The following is an 18,040-nucleotide window of genomic DNA, read 5'->3' on the forward strand; positions in this document are numbered from 1 at the left end:
TTCTTAACTTTTAAAAATTTGTATAAAGATTTATTTAAAAAAAGATAGCAAAAAAATACTGTAAATAATAATAAAAAGAACTATTGTATATTCAATAATTTCTTTGCTTTGTATCACAGAATAAAACTGTATAAAATATTTCAAACGTCAAACTTTTTTTACCTGTCCTTTATTTAGAGGCGTCATTTTGGAAAGGTAAAAAATAATAAACAGCAGCCAACAAAAAAGCAAAGTGAGAGCTAATCTGTTTCTCTGGAATACAATTATTCTCCTATCCCCTCTGAAAAGAAGCCAGCAGTTCCTCCCTCCTCTGACACAGAATAGACCCTGTCCACAGTAAGAGCATAAGATATTTTCGGCTCACGTTCGCTTCTCCAGCTATCAATGTTGCCAGCTGACTTCAGTGGTTTTAAGAGAGGGTTGCCATATTAATATCAGTTATCGCAGTTTTGGAGATAGAGTTCGCCAGCTTTTACTTTTTTTTTCATTTAAATATAATTTGTAAGGCAAAACAAAGCTTTATTTCCGTAGTTGGAGCGTTGCATTATTAATGTATTACAAAGTGCTCATTTCATTAATTTTCATTTATTTTATTTCGAATTTTAAAAATTATACCGTATCAGAAATCATTTTTATTGATAAAAAAAAATTTGAAACCAACCAAGTAAAATGGTATATGTAAAAGATGATGCTTTTTTTTTTTTTTTTAGTAACGTATTTTTGTTTCAAATAATTCTTTTCCTTCCAAAGTTATTTATTTATATTAAAATATTCACTGAATATTTTAAAATATTCAACGCATGAACATCAAAATGGTCAATTGGATTTACATTAGGCTTTAAATAAGATGTAAATATAAATTGCATCATTAATATTCAATTTCTTTCGCGGTATCATAACTGTGAAACAATTTTTTTTTAATTTTTTTTTTTTTATTTTTTTATTTCGAAGGTTATGTGACCAAGGTATAACATGAGACAATGTGTCTTGGAGACCGTTATTACTACTGCTTATCCTTTTTCAGAATACATGTAATTCGATACTTTGTATGCTTGAAACTTCATAAGTCGATTAGTGGAAAAAGCCACACCCTTGAGAGACCATTTAGAGCAAAGCATACCCATATATACAAAACTGAAAATATAAAAGTTGCATATGTGTTTTTAAAAACAATCTTACATAAATAAATTATTGTTTATTTTAGAAAATGAGAAGCATATGCATTGATGGCAAGTCTATAAATACTTGTTACGTCACTTTAAACAAATAAGAATGCATATTTATTAAAAAAAGTTGAAATTTGCATCATTTAATAGACAGGAATCTTAAGTATTCAAATAAATCATTCTAAGCATTTTAATAAATATAAACTCTGATTCATGCATTAAAATTTACCCTGATGCCACCTACCGGAATACATAATCAATAGTTATTTCAAGTTTTTGTTATTAGAGATTAAGAATATCGAAAGAAATGCGATGACATACGATTAAATATCATTAAATGATTTTTATACAATGAAGAAATTACTAAGTCTTAAATGTTATGGAAATCATTTTGATCAGAAGTATTGACAAAACGAGTATTACGTAGTATTAAATTAAATACGAGTTCGTTCCACGTTTTATCCAATTCTATTAAATGTTGTAGCCCTATTGAATTGGAACTGGTTTCTCACCTGGACAGCATCTCATCTGCAATTACGTTACAAATGGGGTAAACACTATTATCGTATCTATAGTTTCTAAGTGAACAGTGTATCAAAATCAAGGGTTACAATGCCAGAAAAGAATGAAGTATCTGGAGCGAATAAAAAAAAGTAGTTAAATAAAGATTAGATAAAACGCAAAAAAAAAAAGTTTCATCAGAATATTTCCGTGATTGCTTGCGAGTCGCAAAAATAAACAACAACAAAAAAGAGAAATCTGAATTAAAATGCTGTGCGAGAGTGTGACCTTCACATTTTTCCGCCCCTCCGACACGAAATTGTAGTCTTTCCTCCCTCAGCGGCATCGGCACAGTAGACTCTTCCAAACCTGCCTGTCATGTCTGCGGTGATCACGGACTAGTTCATTGACTTGGCGTAGAACTTAGAGGATGGTACGCCAAATGGATGACTCTACACTCCAGAATGGAGTTTTTGCTTCAAGACAACACTGTGATCAAGAGTAGCTGATTTTTGGAAAAAATAATTTTTAACCCTTCTTTCTGTTTGCTAGGAAAGCTGAAGATGTGTTGATGCATCACGCTTTTGTTGGAAATTTTGCTAGAATTTTGGAAGAAGAAATTTGATCATGATTTTCCGATAGTAAAGTGTATGACGTGGCCGTTCTTTCTCTTTTGCCATGTAGTTCTCATCTCACACAAGGGCTGAAGCATTTTTTCATTTCTTCTTTGTTTTTTCTACTGGAACTTGGCTAAAATTTGGTCGCCGTTGCTGACATCTTGGACAGAGAAATATGTCGCACCGGACGTACTAGAGCAGCATGCGGCTGCCTCTAGGAAGTGTACTGGAAGAGTGTGTTTACCCGAGATAGCGATCACCCTCACTTTGGAATTCCACATTCCTGTTTAACCTGTGCAGCTTGGAATAAGTGTTTTTTCTAAGAAATATATATATATTTTATGTTTTTTATTCGCATGTGTGTGTGTCCGAAAACGGGAGACGACGTATATTTTTGGCGATGAGTAGTGTCAAAGCACTATCAGTAGGACATATATCTACTCCTATGTATATGGTCATGGAGAGGTAAGGAATAAAGATATTTATGATATATTAACTTGCACTATATAATCAAATGGCGCTTTTTATTTAATGTAACTGCATGATTTGGATGTGTAGTATTCATCTTCATATAGTTACTTGTGTCTGAAAGGCAACATTTGGAAATCAAAACAATTGTTAAAACTCTCCAATGTCTATTATTACTGATGTCTATTTATAATTGAATAAGTAAACATTCTTGCCATTAAGATCTATGTGTGTGAAATATATGGGTAAAACGAGTGAAAGATCATAATATCGCAACAATGTAATGAACAGGGGAATAAGCTGTTATTACTAGTATATATTATATGAGAGATAATTTCAGCAATTTTTTTGTGATTGTATGAAATTTATGAAAAGAATTTGCTTATTGTAGTAGAATTGTTATCGATTAATATCAGCATTCATCGATTAGCTCACAATTGATTCGCGTTTGGTAATCATAGATAGTTTTGTTTTTATCCCCAAAAGAATAATTTAATATCATTATATTGTATATTATAAAGATTTAATATCGAATTTTATGTATCTCATTTTTTAAAATCATTTATGTACTGTAAAAACTAATTGATTGTATCCAAGATAGAGAAATAATAATTTTTGTGGAAATCTGATGATCATTAAGTGTTTGGTAGCAGTATCTGATGTTGTTAGAAACAATATTTATTACAAACTAACTGTTCCGCATTAATTTATAATAATTTGATAAGAGTTGTTGCAACAGGAAACGCTGTTTTGTTTTAAAACTGCCATAATAGCGAAATAAGCAATTATTTAATATTTATTATTATGCCCATTAAATGTTATATTTTAATTGATATTTATTCGTAGCAAAATTCATCATTATATTGTATATTACAAAGATTTAATATCGAATTTTATGTATCTCATTTTTTAAAATCATTTACCTACTGTAAAAACTAATTGATTGTATCCAAGATAGAGAAATAATAATTCTTGTGGAAATCTGATGATCATTAAGTGTTTTATAGCAGTATCTGATGTTGTTAGAAACAATATTTATTATAAACTAACTGTTCCGCATTAATTTATAATAATTTGATAAGAGTTGTTGCAACAGGAAACGCTGTTTTGTTTTGAAACTGCCTTAATAGCAGAGTAAGCAATTATTTAATATTTATTATTATGCCCATTAAATGTTACATTTTAATGGATATTTATTCGTAGCAAAATTCATCAAAGATAAAAATGTGGAGCGTTTTTTAATATTTCGTACTTTTTTATTTTTACTTTTTAATTTTGCGTAACATTTCTCAAGACGTTAATAAAATGAAAAAATAACGTCGAATAAAGTTACAAATACAAAAAAAAAATAGTGTCACAATTTTAATTACTTATGACAATCATTTTTTATTTACTATAGCATATGTTCGGACACAGTTTTAAACAACTTCGAACAAATTAGCAAGTTAAAGCGAAAAAATGGAGGAAACAAATTGAATCTTTAATTTTTCCCTTTTAAATGCATATAAATTTTGTCAAATTATATTCTACGTAACTAATGCGATTTTGTAAAATCATTAGTTCTCGTTTTTGACCGAATTACGCTTGATATTCTTATTGAATACTCCGTAGTTAGCATTAACTCAGCTTTAAATTTATTTGATCAGCTGCGACAGAAAAAATTTAATGAGAGAATATTGTACATTTTCGATTTTTTTTATCAAATATTAAAAAAATAATTCTAATAAGTTAGACATGTCAATTAAATTTGATTAAAAAACATGTATTCAATTGCAGAAACGTGAACGCCGTAAACATCAATTTTTGATATTTGTATGAATATTATTGGGTTTATCCTCCATTGATTTTAGTTGAACATTAAGATAAAAGTATTTTGTAAAGCAATAATTACTTTTTTTTTTATCGTTGAATGTACTAAAAAAATAAATAAATAAAGATTGGCATATGTTCGTCCTGATCGAATACAATGGCGTACTTAGTTCCTACCATTGGATCGAATTTATTTTTTTGTTTCCCATATTTCTTTTTCAAATTACTTTAAAATTATGTGATGATAAATAGTGCTCACTTTCTTTATATTATCTTAAAAATTTTATTTATTTCTGTACTCTAAAATAATAACTTCATTTCTTTTACCGACGTTTCTGATAGACGTGTTGCATTTCGGTCTAAAGAACAATTGATAATTCAAATTATAAGAAAATACTTTTATGCAAGCGGATAATACATTAGGTGAAAACTAGATGAAATTGTTATGTTCTTACCAGAAAAATTAGATGAACTATTTTAACATTCGAAATTGATGTTACAACTAAATTGTTATTCCAAGGTTGTAATGTTGCTAATTGTTTCCAATTATACCAGGATAGAAGGAGGACCCACCCATCTTCGTCAGCCCACTCTACCCACTAGGTTGTGGGTGAATTATTTCCTAAATAGTTGATTTGTCATTCAGCAAGCGTTGCCATTTTTCTCAGAAACGACACACACCGTGGTCATTTGGAATGTTTTTTTACGTGGCCGTTCCCATAGCGACGGGTACTCTGAACTCTTTCACGCATTTAATAAATGAAAAATAAATTTTTTTTGGAATATGAAATAAATCGAGAAACTTTATTGCTAATACTATTTATTTAAGTAATTTTTGTATTTCAAAAACGGTTTGATTTTCGAATCTAAATGTGTACTTACATGCGGCATTCGATTTATACATGTTTGTTTGTTAATCATCTGAAAATTGTTGCGATTAGTTTCTTCAGTTCAGTACTATTCAAAAAAATGTTGAAATATTAATTTCGTTTTGAGTGTTGAAACCAATTTCATTTAATATATATATCTAAATAAATAAAACGACGTTATTAGTTTTATTTATTTATATGTGTAAAGTTCTGAAAAAAGAATTCAACGCTGCAAATCAGAATAAATAATCATGTCTGGTGAATAACTTTTTAATGTAAATTCTCATTTATAATAAAATTGGGAAATTAATTTTACAAACCAGCCGTTTCCTTGGATTCTGTATTGTATTTTGAAAGATTATACCTATTGTTATGATAAAAAAGAGAATTTTTGAATTTGATTTGTAAAAAATTAAATTTTTTCTTTTACATAATGATGGAATTTGTGAGGAAGAATGTGAATGTTTACCCCGAATTAAGTGCCAAATGTGAAAGTTACGGAGTTTAAAAAATGGTCTTAAAAAACAACAACAAAAAAAGAACACTCCTACAAATCAAACAGTTTTAAAGTAGTGTAATGAAAAGTTACAAATTGAAGAAATATATTTTGAAACCAAATAGAAATATAATTTAAAATATGGTCCTATTATTGATGACATAATTTACAATGTTTCATATTAGGAATGTTAAGTTCATCTATGTAATAAATTGTCGCTTGAAATTTCTGCCAAAAGTTCAATATCTCTGCTAATATTAGGTAAACTTTTTTTGATTTGTTTATGTAAAGCTTTACTGTAAAGTGTAATTTCTAAAGGATAGTTGTCGTCAGGAATTTTGATGGAACGTATATTATACAACTGTATCGCGGACCAAATCGGTGTATAATTTCAGTTCACGAACTTCTTGGCTTGGCTTTCGAGTTAACCACTGTTATAGCTGTTCTATTCCGGGATGAGAAGTTCTCCATCCACCCCTCACATATGCCGGATGTAGAAACCTCTTGCATCATTACCAGCACTAGCGTTGAAACGTTTTCTTAAGTAACGTTTTCTTTTTCAAGAAGTAAACACACTTCTTTTTTGGCTTCGTTACAACATTTCCACAGTTCGACTATGTCTGTGAGCTTCGACCTTGGCTATACTCAAATAGAAATTCAGAATAATAATAATAATAGAAAAAAAATATATTCATTCTTGTGTTGGCTCGTACATACGTGCGCGCCGTGGGACGAGGACGATTGATTTGTGAGAAATGTGGCTGGATATGAGAGGAAAATTCAAATTCATGTTTAATACTAAAAAAATCCCCCCCTTTTTTTTTCGAAAAATTTTATTTGTTTTCCATTTTGACTTATGTATTCGCACATTTGATAGCTAAATCACGTTTCGTGAAGGAATATAATCTTACTGACGAGATCCATTTTTATTGTCCTTGATGTAACGATTTTGTATGTCCTTCATGTAAAGAATCGTTTTCTTTGAATATCTGAAGCTTTTCCCTCTCAAAATTATTTATACTGTGCTTATTAAAATGAAATCAGCCGGGACGGCAAGTTCTGTAATTTAATTAATGGATACCCGTACTTAGCCAGGTTGGGTTTCAGTTATCTGTTAATAAATACTGATCTTTAAATATTTCTTTTCTGGCACGCAATGTTGCAAAGATTTGTTTTGTTGTATTAAATTCACTAATTTGAACTTTTACGCTAGCTTCTGATTCCAATTTAGCATATCTCAGAAGTATATTTTAATTTCACTAATTTTCTTTTTTTAATTGTATTTAAGTTAAGGTATATTTGCATAAGATAATATTGTTACGTAAGATTATACTTATTAATTTGATGATGTGATTGGCTGTTTTGATTTCAATTATAAAAAATTGTTAAATTTTACCTTTAATCTATAGGAATGTTTAGGAATTAGAGTTTTTTAATCTTTTAAACTAACCTTTATCAGGGATATATATATATATATTTTTTATGAATTCTATATATTTTTTGAAATGAAAGTGCACCCTTTTTTCATAATAGAACGAACACAATTGGAAATTTGTCGTTATATATACACGATATTGAAGGTTTATACGCTCATCTTTGGATTAAAATACGTTAAGGAAGTAAATATGATTTAAAAAAAAAGATTAAAGAGTAAAATGCTCGTAAGTTTTATGAGGAAAATATAATAATTTAATATATTTATCAGGAATTTAAAAGTATTAAATTATTCATTTTAATAAATAAAAAAACTAAAAAACTAAAAAAACTAAGACTAAAAAAAATGCTTCGAAAATTAATTAATTAATTGTACTTGACCACTGTTAAGCTTCTAATCTAAAATTTTAATGCGGGAATCCAAATATATTAAGAAAAACGGGGAAAGATTTTTCCTTTATGCTATATTAATTGTGATGTTGCACATATTCGTAATCTTTACGTTTTATGTAGCCCCTTATCTCCATATTGCATATTTTGCTGTGCAGAATGTGTATGTGTTTCTAGGATTTATATGTTCTACGTATTTAATTATTTCTTTTCCAAATTTCTTGTCAGAATTGTTTGAAACTAACCATAGATGAAACGTTCAAGCTGAGTAAGTATATTGCTGTTATCAAAATCTACATATGAATATGATTATGCATGGTCCTATCACTTGTTTATGAAGCAGTTGTAGTTGAATGATTGTATTGCATGATGGAGTCAGTCCACATATTGGGAAAGGACTGACCTTGAGACGACCTTTAAAATTATCCGCTGTAACAATAACTGTCGCCGAGTTATCAAATGATAGCGATTCCAAATTGTACACCCAGCGCGGAAATGAAGTTGTTGGCTTTATTGAATTGTTTTCCTGTTTCGTAGATATTTATGTGCTCCGCGTGACTTAAATTATTTATAGAATACGATTCAAATTATATGTATTAATGGCCTTATATTTTAAAATTGAACGATGGTTTTATTTATTTATTAATTTTTTTTTGTATTGCAGTAAAATTTTATCCTAACCTTTCCATAGCCTCATATTTACTTTCAAGCATTTATGATCAAAATTGTATAAGAACCAATTTCAGTTGCTTTTTAATTAATTAATTAATATAATTTTGAATTCTTGCAGATGTTCTGTCAAATATAGATGAAGCTGAATCACTCTTTTTTTGAAATTTAACGGTCCAGTTGCATTTCCAGTTTAATTAAAAGAAAATGAAAGGAGAAAAAGAACCACAGCCTTGAGAAAACCGAGACATGTGTTGAAGGTTTCCGATTCGAATGCAAGCTTGACTTTGACATTGGCTTTAGCACGCGCAATCACCGACTCGTTTAATCTGTAATTTTTAACACTTTCGTTCTTTTTTTTAATGCCCTCAAATATATTCATGTTGCTGACAAACGTTTTCGCAAAAAGTCCTTGGCCAGTTTAGAGAGGTCCCCACTTTTTTTTTTCTTTTCTTTTTTGTCTTTTCCCGACCTTTATCTGTGTAACCCTTTTCCGCCCTAATCGAGTTGGGAGTTGTTACTCAACCCTCTCGGCTTCTTTGTCCTTTCTCTCCCTCCCCTCCATCCTTCGTCCTCCATACATGACCTACAATGTGTTTGGTTTATGAAAGGAAGGCTTCGTCTGGCTCATTTTGTTGTTAGTTATTTCTCTTTTTTTTGTATGTATGTTTGTATGCGTGTGTGTGTATGCTGAACAATTTTTGAACTTGTTTTTGAAAAATTATCTAGTAACATAAACGTAGACTGTTTAAAGAAAAACATTTATTTTAAGCTCTTAGAATCTGATTTTGTAATCTGATTCTAAATATGCGAGTATAGAATATTAAATTTTGCATTCCTTATTAGTTATTTTATCGTAATTGGTATATTATATTACCGCCTTCTCTACAGCACATTACTTTGCTTACCTTATATTGTATCCACATAAATTAGTGCTTATATTCTATCTGTTTTAATCCACTAGGATATGAATAAAATATCCGATTTCCTGAGCTGTTTGTTTATCTATTCTTATAGATAAATATGATTGCGCATTATTCTGTTATTTTATCTTTCAAGTGTTGGATACTAAATTTCTTCCGATTTGGAATATGCTGTTCGTTTGCGGATAGATGTTCATTTCTAAGATATTCTATTATTTATCTTTCAAATATTGGATACTAAATTTCTTCTGGTTTGATATATATAATGTCCGTGTGCGGAGAAATGTTCATTTCTAAAATATTTTTATTATTTATCTTTCAAGTGTTGGATACTAAATTTCTTCCGATTTGGGAATAAGCTGCCCATTTGCAAGATAGATGTTCTCTTTTAAAATATTTCTTTCTTGTAGAATATTTTTAGTTTATAAAATTCTTCTGTCCTTTTGCTCTTAATTTTAATCGTTGCACCTGAAAATTAATTATGTGTTTCCCAAATCGAATGAGTTGTTAGTTTTAATATTCTCCTCTGAAATTAACACATTACTAAACAGTTAATGTATAATTATATATGTTTTTGCTGTTGCGAATTTTGTCTTTTTGTAATTTGATTCGTCCATTTTTCTTCATTTCGTTAATTACGATTTTGCCGATATATTTACATTGAAATACTTACGAATATCGTTCGTTTCAGTATCCTGAGACGACCACTTTTCGACAATTCTATCTCACTAAAAGGTGAGATGCCGAAAGATGTGCGCATTTTCGGAATTAACTTTATTGCTAAATGCAAACATCTCCTTTCATCTTCCTTTTACCCCTATTGTGTCGAATTAAACCAATCCGAACGCATACGCAAAAGCTCGGAGTGTTTTAGAATCCATTAACAAACAATACATCTAAATTTCATTTGTGCTTTGAATTAGATGAAGATTACCTGCATAGTTACTCTTTTTTTGAAAAAATAAAAGTTGTTTTTAAGTTACTATCCACCCCTCTCAGAAATTGCGTAGCAGTTGAATATTCTACACTCAGCGATCCGCTGTTTATGAAATATGACGTTCTGCATGAAATATGGCGTTCTCTTTCTGAGGTGAGTACAGGTTTTAATTTTTAGCTGGGCACAGCGCAGTCTCTTTTATCTCAAAACAGCTCAAATTTGGTAACACGCTTTCGATGTTTTCCTGTCTCTCTCTGAGATAAGATAAGCGCACTAACTCAATAAAAGTAATATTATCCGCTGATGTTGCGCATTCTTCGATTGATCACGATGCCCTTTGACCGACATGTATTACACAACTAAACTACCTTTAGTTTTGTGCGCAGGGATTATAGAACACTATCGAACCCCCCCCCCCCTTACCCTCATTTATGCACGTTAACATGACAAATAGATTTATTTGTTCAAAGTTGCACCTACTTTGTGGGTGACGAATTGTATAAAACTTCGTACAGTTTTGAGTTTCAAAACACATAATTTGGATGATTTCAGCATTATTGAAACTGCAGATATGCAATATTGTTACGCTGTGAAAGAAATGAAAAGAGTATTGTGCGTTGTTACATCTTTAAATTTTGATTTAGATAGCTCTGTAATGCTTAAATCTGTTCCATGTTATCAGATTTTCGAGATCAGATATCGACGATATAGAATTCCGTTGAGCTCTTGGAATTATTTCCAAATTCCAAAAGTTGGGAATCCCTCAATTCCAAAGCAAGCATTACAAGCAGTTACACTGATAACAGAGTTCGAGCGATTACGAAATTATTTTAAGAGCGTATCTAATTTGAAATCATTACGTACTCGCATACGCCCATATTTTTTGAAGGATACATAGTGATAATAAGTGTCATGGCGTTCTTTTTTTTTAATCTGTTACTTTAATACTTCCGAATGCTAATAAACATCAGTGAATTAACCATTATCAATTTATAAATGTATATTAAATAAAACCAGCATTTATTACAGAATATTTACGTTGTAACCGTCTCAAACTGGTTTCATATTTCATTATGAAGTAAAATGTAAAAATTAAGAAATAATTTGTTGGGAAATCGGAAGTAATGAATAAAATAAGCGATGAAACTTTGATTAATAATCATTTTTGTATCAAATATGAGTAGAAAAAAGAATATTAATGCAGAAATGCCCAATATTTCCCGAAATAATGAATGACATACGCTGATTATAGCAAACATTGCTTCGATAAATTCCAATATAGTTTTAACACGTTAATGATTTTAATTTGACGATGGTTTTCCTTAAGTCTATGTTTTGATTTAATTTCGCAACAATTCATTGTTAAGATTAAATTAAGCATTTTGCTTCCAATTTTTGACGTGTTTACCCTTTTATAAATTTTCCATATACGTTAGCTACCTTATTTCATTCAGTTATATGTTGCCGCGACACAGATATTATATTAAAAATAATGAATCAACTAATAATTGGCCCTACTGATTTCTTATAAAAATATTTTAAATCGCAATGTTTTTTTCTTAGTCGAGGAGCTTGTAAAAAGGAAAACTTCATGAGAATATTTGTGACTCCGAAATTTTTCCATGCAACTCCCAACTGGCAATTCACTGCTCTATATGAGTTATTTATTTTAACCTCGATACCCTTCCCCCCTTCCTCCTTAAATGTTTTCTTTTCAACTTTTTCTTTCTTTGTTTCTTCTCATCATGAGGAAACCAGTCACGAATAGCATTTATTGCAGCATCTTACGTAAGGACCTGTTTGGAACACGCGCAAAACCTTACTGGGGATTTACAGAATACACGGAATATCTTCATCGTTGGCTAGATAAGATGCCAAGTGGTCCCCATCGTCTATAACGAAAGTACAACACTCTCATTTGAAAACGAGGATACAATAAACCGATAAAATGCCAGTTCCCCTATATCTTTTTTTTAATAGATATTCCACACTTCCTTAATTTTTTTTCTAGGTTAAAAACAAGGCTTCGCATTGGGATGTGTGAAATGACCTCTTTACCCTTGGCCGCTCACCTCCAAGTTTCTTCAGTAGAAAAAGAGGGAAAAAAAATCATCACGCATAGGTGAGGAGGGGGGGGGGGTTCACAATTACTTTATCGTTTCTCTGGATATACTGCAGGCCATGGAAGAATGAACTGGGATTTGTGGAGCCAGGGGAGGGGGAATAGATTGGAAGAGGTGGGATCCTTGAACGAGAAAACATGGCAGCCGGCTTAGGAGAACCGGCTGGTTGGGGGGGGGGGGATTGCCTGCATACAACACAACGGAGATCGTTTGAGTTGTCCTGTTCAGCAGGTTTGGCAGGTAGATGGGAGAAAGAGGAGAGGAGGGGGAATTAAATAACGAAGTCTGTAAGAGTAGAGAGTGGGGTGGGGGGGAGAGGGAATAAAATAAAAATAAAAATAGAAGTAAACGACTCCAAGGAAAGGTCGCGCTGGAATGGGAAGGTGCTTCAGTCGAAATGATAACAGTAATAAAAAGAAAGGAAAAAAAATGAGAAAATGGCGGGGAAGATGGGAACGGGGAAAAGTAGAGGGGGGAGAGTGAAGACCTATAACCGGTTTGAACTAGAAAACGCATTCAAGAGTTAAAAAAAAGAAAAAAAGAACAAATAATAATGAAATAAATAAAAAAGAGGATGAGACGAGTAAATATGTTAAGCTGTGTGTTTTTCTTTTCTTCCGAAGTCGGAAGTAATGCCAAAGCGAGTTATGTGTGTCTGGCTAAGACCATAATTATCGTTATAGACTGGTTTGCTCCAAGAGTTCGAATTCTCTGTTTTTCCTTGATTTTTTTTGAATTTTTTTATTTTTTTATTTTATCTCCAATTGATTCAGATGAATAATATTCGGTATGAATTGTTTATTGTCTTTTATTTGATATGAAATCGATATAATTTCGCTTTGATTATTTTTCCTTCTCAAACTGATGTATTTCCTAATGATTTCAAAGCTTAAAGGTCTTAAGTTTGTAATAATTTCATGTATTGCTGAGATGGAAGGGAAATGAGATAAATTTTTCACCTGCTTTCAGATATTTTGGTTGATATTTTTTTAAATTGAAGTTTTGGAAGCTTATTGAAGCCTTGGTGAAATCATTAAAACATATTTATAAATATTAGAAAGATTACATTTTTTCTCCGTTTTCTCTTCAGATTCCAAAATTTCGCTTCCAAATAGATTCTTGGTAGTCTTTTACCAAGATTCATTTATATACAAATGTATTATTGAAGGATTGTTCCAAAAGTATTATCTCTAGGAATCTAAAAATATCTTTTTTGTACTTGCAAGAATTATTCTAAATGTTCCTAGAAAATTGAGAGGATTTTTAAAATTATAGAAGCAGTCAAACATTTAAGATAAAAAATACTCTAAACATTCATCCAAGCTTTGACCATCTTTTTAGGACTGTTTTGATAATTTTTGGATTGCTAGAATTGCTCTGATATTTCAAAATGTAAAATAAATGTATGCTTAAGAATGTTGAATAGTTGTTATAAAAGTTGCTATTACACTTAGTTTATTATTAATTCATGTATTACACTAAAATTTTTTCCATAAGCCCAAATGGTAAGACGCTGACGAGTTTTAAAACACTGTATTTATAAAATCAAATATAATTTTAAAAAAAATCGACCTTTTAACTGGCAGAAGTTTGTTGTCGTGCATTAAATCCCTTCAACTTATTGCTTAAAAAAAATAAAAACCATACTTATTTTATCTTTTGCGCACGTAAACATTTTTTTTTTTAAATCTTTAGCTTAGTTTCTTAAACTGCTGCAGACACTATTAACTTGGAAAGCATAACCAGAACAAAGCAGCTTTAGACGTGGTGGAATTCTGCAGCAGATCAATATCTTTTTTCGTGGAATTTACTACGCTAGAGTCTTCAGTCATTGGCTTATTTGCCATTTTCGATTAAGTTTGAAGACATTTTTTACTGCACAAATAATTGATGGCGTCGTCGCTTGAAGTGCTTGGTCTATGATGTTAATTTTATCCAACACTTCGCTTAAGTGACTCTTAATGACTGTTAATTCATGTTTTTGAGCCTTTTACGAAGTGGTGAGATTTTTGTTAGATTAAAGTTTCGAAGTTAATTGTTTGAGAATTGTTGTTAAGTGCGTTTATTTCTGTGGAAAAAAAAAAGTTAATTTTAATGTAAGATTATTTATTATGTAACAACTTAAATTTGTGATTCATTTGGTTTTTAACGTGCTGTTTGCTAAAAGTACTGAAAATAAAAATAACTTCAAGTTTAGGAAACAATGTTAAAAGGTTTATTGATTAATAAAATATAAAGGCTGATATATTAATTTTTTTTGCTCAGATTTCTAGTTTGAGATTAGAAATTTATACTTAAAAGTAATTAATAGAATGAATCATTGTTATAAAAATTTTAATTTTTTTTCTTTGTTATTATAGTTGTCATTTTATTGTTTGCATTCTATGATATTAAACCGACGATATTTTGTTAATTAATTAAATATTTTTAATGTTTATAATAACATCATTTAATTACAGAGTTATTAGCTAACTCTAAATTTTACTTCGATTCGGTTAACATGGTAGAATTTAATTTTCCTACCTTTTACATTTTTCTTATTTACACAATGTTTTTTCAAGTGTTTCATAAAATAATATTATGAATTACATTGCGTGTTTTTTCATATGCTACTGACCTAAACTATAAAGTGATAAACATATTTGGATACTACTTAAATCTGTGGACATGTTTGTATTTGATCTAGAAACGGAATTAAAAAAATATATATGTAGGGGTCCACAAAATTGAGGGTCAAGATATTACTAAATGAATTATTTTTGATTGGTATTGATACATTACATATAGGAAGGAAGGATTTTTTAAGGCTATAGTATTTTTGGTTTCTAAGTGTATTAACGTTAACTATATAAGGATGTCGGTGGAGTTTTTAGGGTGATAAAATATTTTAATCACTGTGTGCATTCTGTTGGAAATTTTTCTGTGTTATTCATGGAAAAGCGTTGTTTGAATTTTATTCGTTGGTTAATATTCTTTCAGAAGTGTTCTTTGAATATTTTGCTGTTGTCTGGTAGTATCATGCTCCTTTCACATCTTCGTAATCTTAACATTTTCACTAACATAAGTACAGTGGATTGATAGATACTTAACATTTGTTGAACTTAATAGTGCAAGAACAGAGTTTAAATTATCTCGATGAAAAAGGCTTCCAAAAACTATCTTGTTTTTCAATTCATCTATTTGGGACATCTCGAAGGCGAAAACCTTTATCGGATCTGCTGCCAGAGGCGTAAAGCGTTTTGGCATGTATACTTGTTGTTAAATATAGCTTTGGAGAATTGGCCGTCATTTTTTTTCCCCTTCAAAGTAGACTCCTTGAAGGAAAACAAAATTGAAAAGCCCACAGAAAAAAAACTCGTTGTGGTAATTAATTGCAGTGTACATGAGACGGTGAGACGCCTTAAGAGTAGCTTTGGAACGAAGGAGTTGGAGGAAATGCAGTTTAGTACGTAGTTGCTTTCAATTTATTTGTGGAAAGTTACTAACTATGTTTAGTTTTCTGAAGGTGATTTTTAACTACAGATAGCACATACGATAGATCTCTATTATCATATAATGCTTCTTTTACTGAAACAGTACGACCAATAATTCTAAAATTAAATGTTAATGGATATTTATTTAATGGTTAAGGCTATTGTCCTCACGTTTATTATTATTGTGCTAAGTAGGCGTTTTATGCAGTTGAGCGAATGCGTCTACTTCGTGAATAGATTTTGGCAAAGAATCTTGCTTTACAAAAGATGCAACAATAGGCTTCTTCTCTGCATGCAGCTTTTCTGAACTACGAATTCCTTAGCATTTCAGCTCCAATCATATTTTTGAAACAGTCGCGGTTGCAGTAATCGAAAAGATGCATTCCAATCGATGACGAAGTAATAACTCATCTTGCATTCCTTGTTTAAGCCTATATATGTGAAAGCATACGACACCTTTTGTCTTATGAATCGAGTTTTTCCCCTCCAAGAATACGGCAGGCAGTAATAAACAAATCAACCTGTATCCAGATTAGTCACTCCCATCACTAACTTCTATTAGAATCAACTATCTATTGTTCTCGATTCAGGTTTCTTAAGTTCTACGCGTCAAGGTTGTATCATATATTTTCAGTTTTAATTTTTTTATTATTGTGGGGTATGAATAAAAAAGGGCATGTGTGTAGGATTGGGGAAAATGGGGCATTGTTTACCAGCATCACTGGACAAACAAATCGAGGTCACCGCATATTTGGTGGGGATATCTTCTTGGAGCAGACGGGTTAAGGACGTAAAGTTAATAAATTCTTGTCTGGACGTTCAATTCTCGATGAGACCGGAGCAGAACAAACAATAAATGCACCAGGCGTAGTGGTGACGCATTCGGAAGTTTGGTAGAAGTATGTTTTTTCTTGTTTATCTTGCCAGGTTTCTCAACCATTGGTAGAAAAGGCGGAAATTCAATCATGTGATTCGATGAGAGATGCACCAGTGTGTGTGTGTGTTTTGGAAATGGAATCTGTGAGGATAAGAGGAACGCTCTGCTGATAATGATGCGTTGGATAATAGGCAATCTGAATTACGTAAATCAAGGATCTTTTTATATGCTTCCTTTTGAAAAAAATGTCAAGGCTGTTTTTATGGAGTGGATGAGATAAGATTATGTTTGTATGCCTTGGCAAAATTAAAAGAAATTATTATTTTTTTTCCTTCGTTTTATTTTTATTTCTAAATTGTCTGAAACGGATCCTTCGTAATTTAAAGTTTCTAGAATTTTCAGATAAGCTATTTTCTTCCACACGTGTCTATGTTGTTGGTTAGATGAAAGACTAGTGACCTGGCGTAACACCTGCTGCTAAAAATATATTTATTAGCCAGTTTGAACAGATTGTAGTGAGTGCTTTAAATTTATTTAAAACATTTATTGGTTCGCATTGTGCCTTTTAAACCTTTTCACTTTCAAAGCATTAGCAAATGCAAATATGTTCGCTGTCTGAAAATGAAAATTTTGCTGTAAATAGAAATTTAAATACGATATTCATGTATAAGTTTGAAATTTCTGGGTATAGAATTAATTAAGAGATGAATTTGAGCCTTACTTAAACTAAAAATCGGGATTCAAATGAATTTGATCGGAATATGCGTATACAACTTTGAATTTTTCCCGAATGGTTGAGTATTCAAATACAAATAAATCCTCATTATATAATTTTAGTTGCTATTATGTACCATATTTCTTGAAGTAAATTCAGAGCTACGATATTTGATGCTATGTATTTTCAATTAATCTCACAATTTATGAAGAATAATATTGTAAGATATAGCCAAAATTGTAGAAATTGAACACTATAAAATTGTTAATATAAACAGGAAATAATTTTAACTCGTTATTGACCTTCTTTCTCTTATTCTAAAATACATTATAAAGAAAGTAAATAATTTGCTTGAAATTTATAATGTGGTTTAATACCCCTTTTGGAAATTGTAATGTTGTTGTTGTTTCTTATGGCATTTACCACGGACAAGCCCGCTTTTCGAAGACAGCCGATTTAAGCCTAAGAGGGAGCGTCTCTTATTTTTGTAGTAGCACCAACTAGGGCCAAGAGCTCGACTTAGCTACTCGCGCATCACTCATTCGCTTGCACAACCGCTTTTTACAGGAGGGC

The 18,040-nt window shown here is 30.8% G+C and overlaps 2 protein-coding genes across 4 annotated transcripts in view; one reads left to right on the forward strand and one right to left on the reverse strand.

The window, feature by feature from the left end:
* The window catches only part of LOC129963335 (jerky protein homolog-like), a 131,869-nt gene that overhangs the window by 74,814 nt on the left and 39,015 nt on the right, over window positions 1-18,040 (reverse strand). The gene's annotated exons all lie outside the window — the stretch shown is intronic.
* LOC129963334 (nuclear receptor corepressor 2-like) overlaps window positions 2,071-18,040 on the forward strand; it is a 90,915-nt gene continuing 74,945 nt past the window's right edge. For both annotated transcript variants that reach the window (XM_056077645.1, XM_056077646.1), the window contains exon 1: window positions 2,071-2,749. In XM_056077645.1, the coding sequence (XP_055933620.1) occupies window positions 2,685-2,749 (65 nt within the window). In that variant the 5' untranslated portion in view covers window positions 2,071-2,684. The remainder of the gene's footprint in view (window positions 2,750-18,040) is intronic.

This window comes from Argiope bruennichi, chromosome 3 (genome assembly GCF_947563725.1).
Source record: "Argiope bruennichi chromosome 3, qqArgBrue1.1, whole genome shotgun sequence".
Classification (NCBI taxonomy): Eukaryota; Metazoa; Arthropoda; class Arachnida; order Araneae; family Araneidae; genus Argiope; species Argiope bruennichi.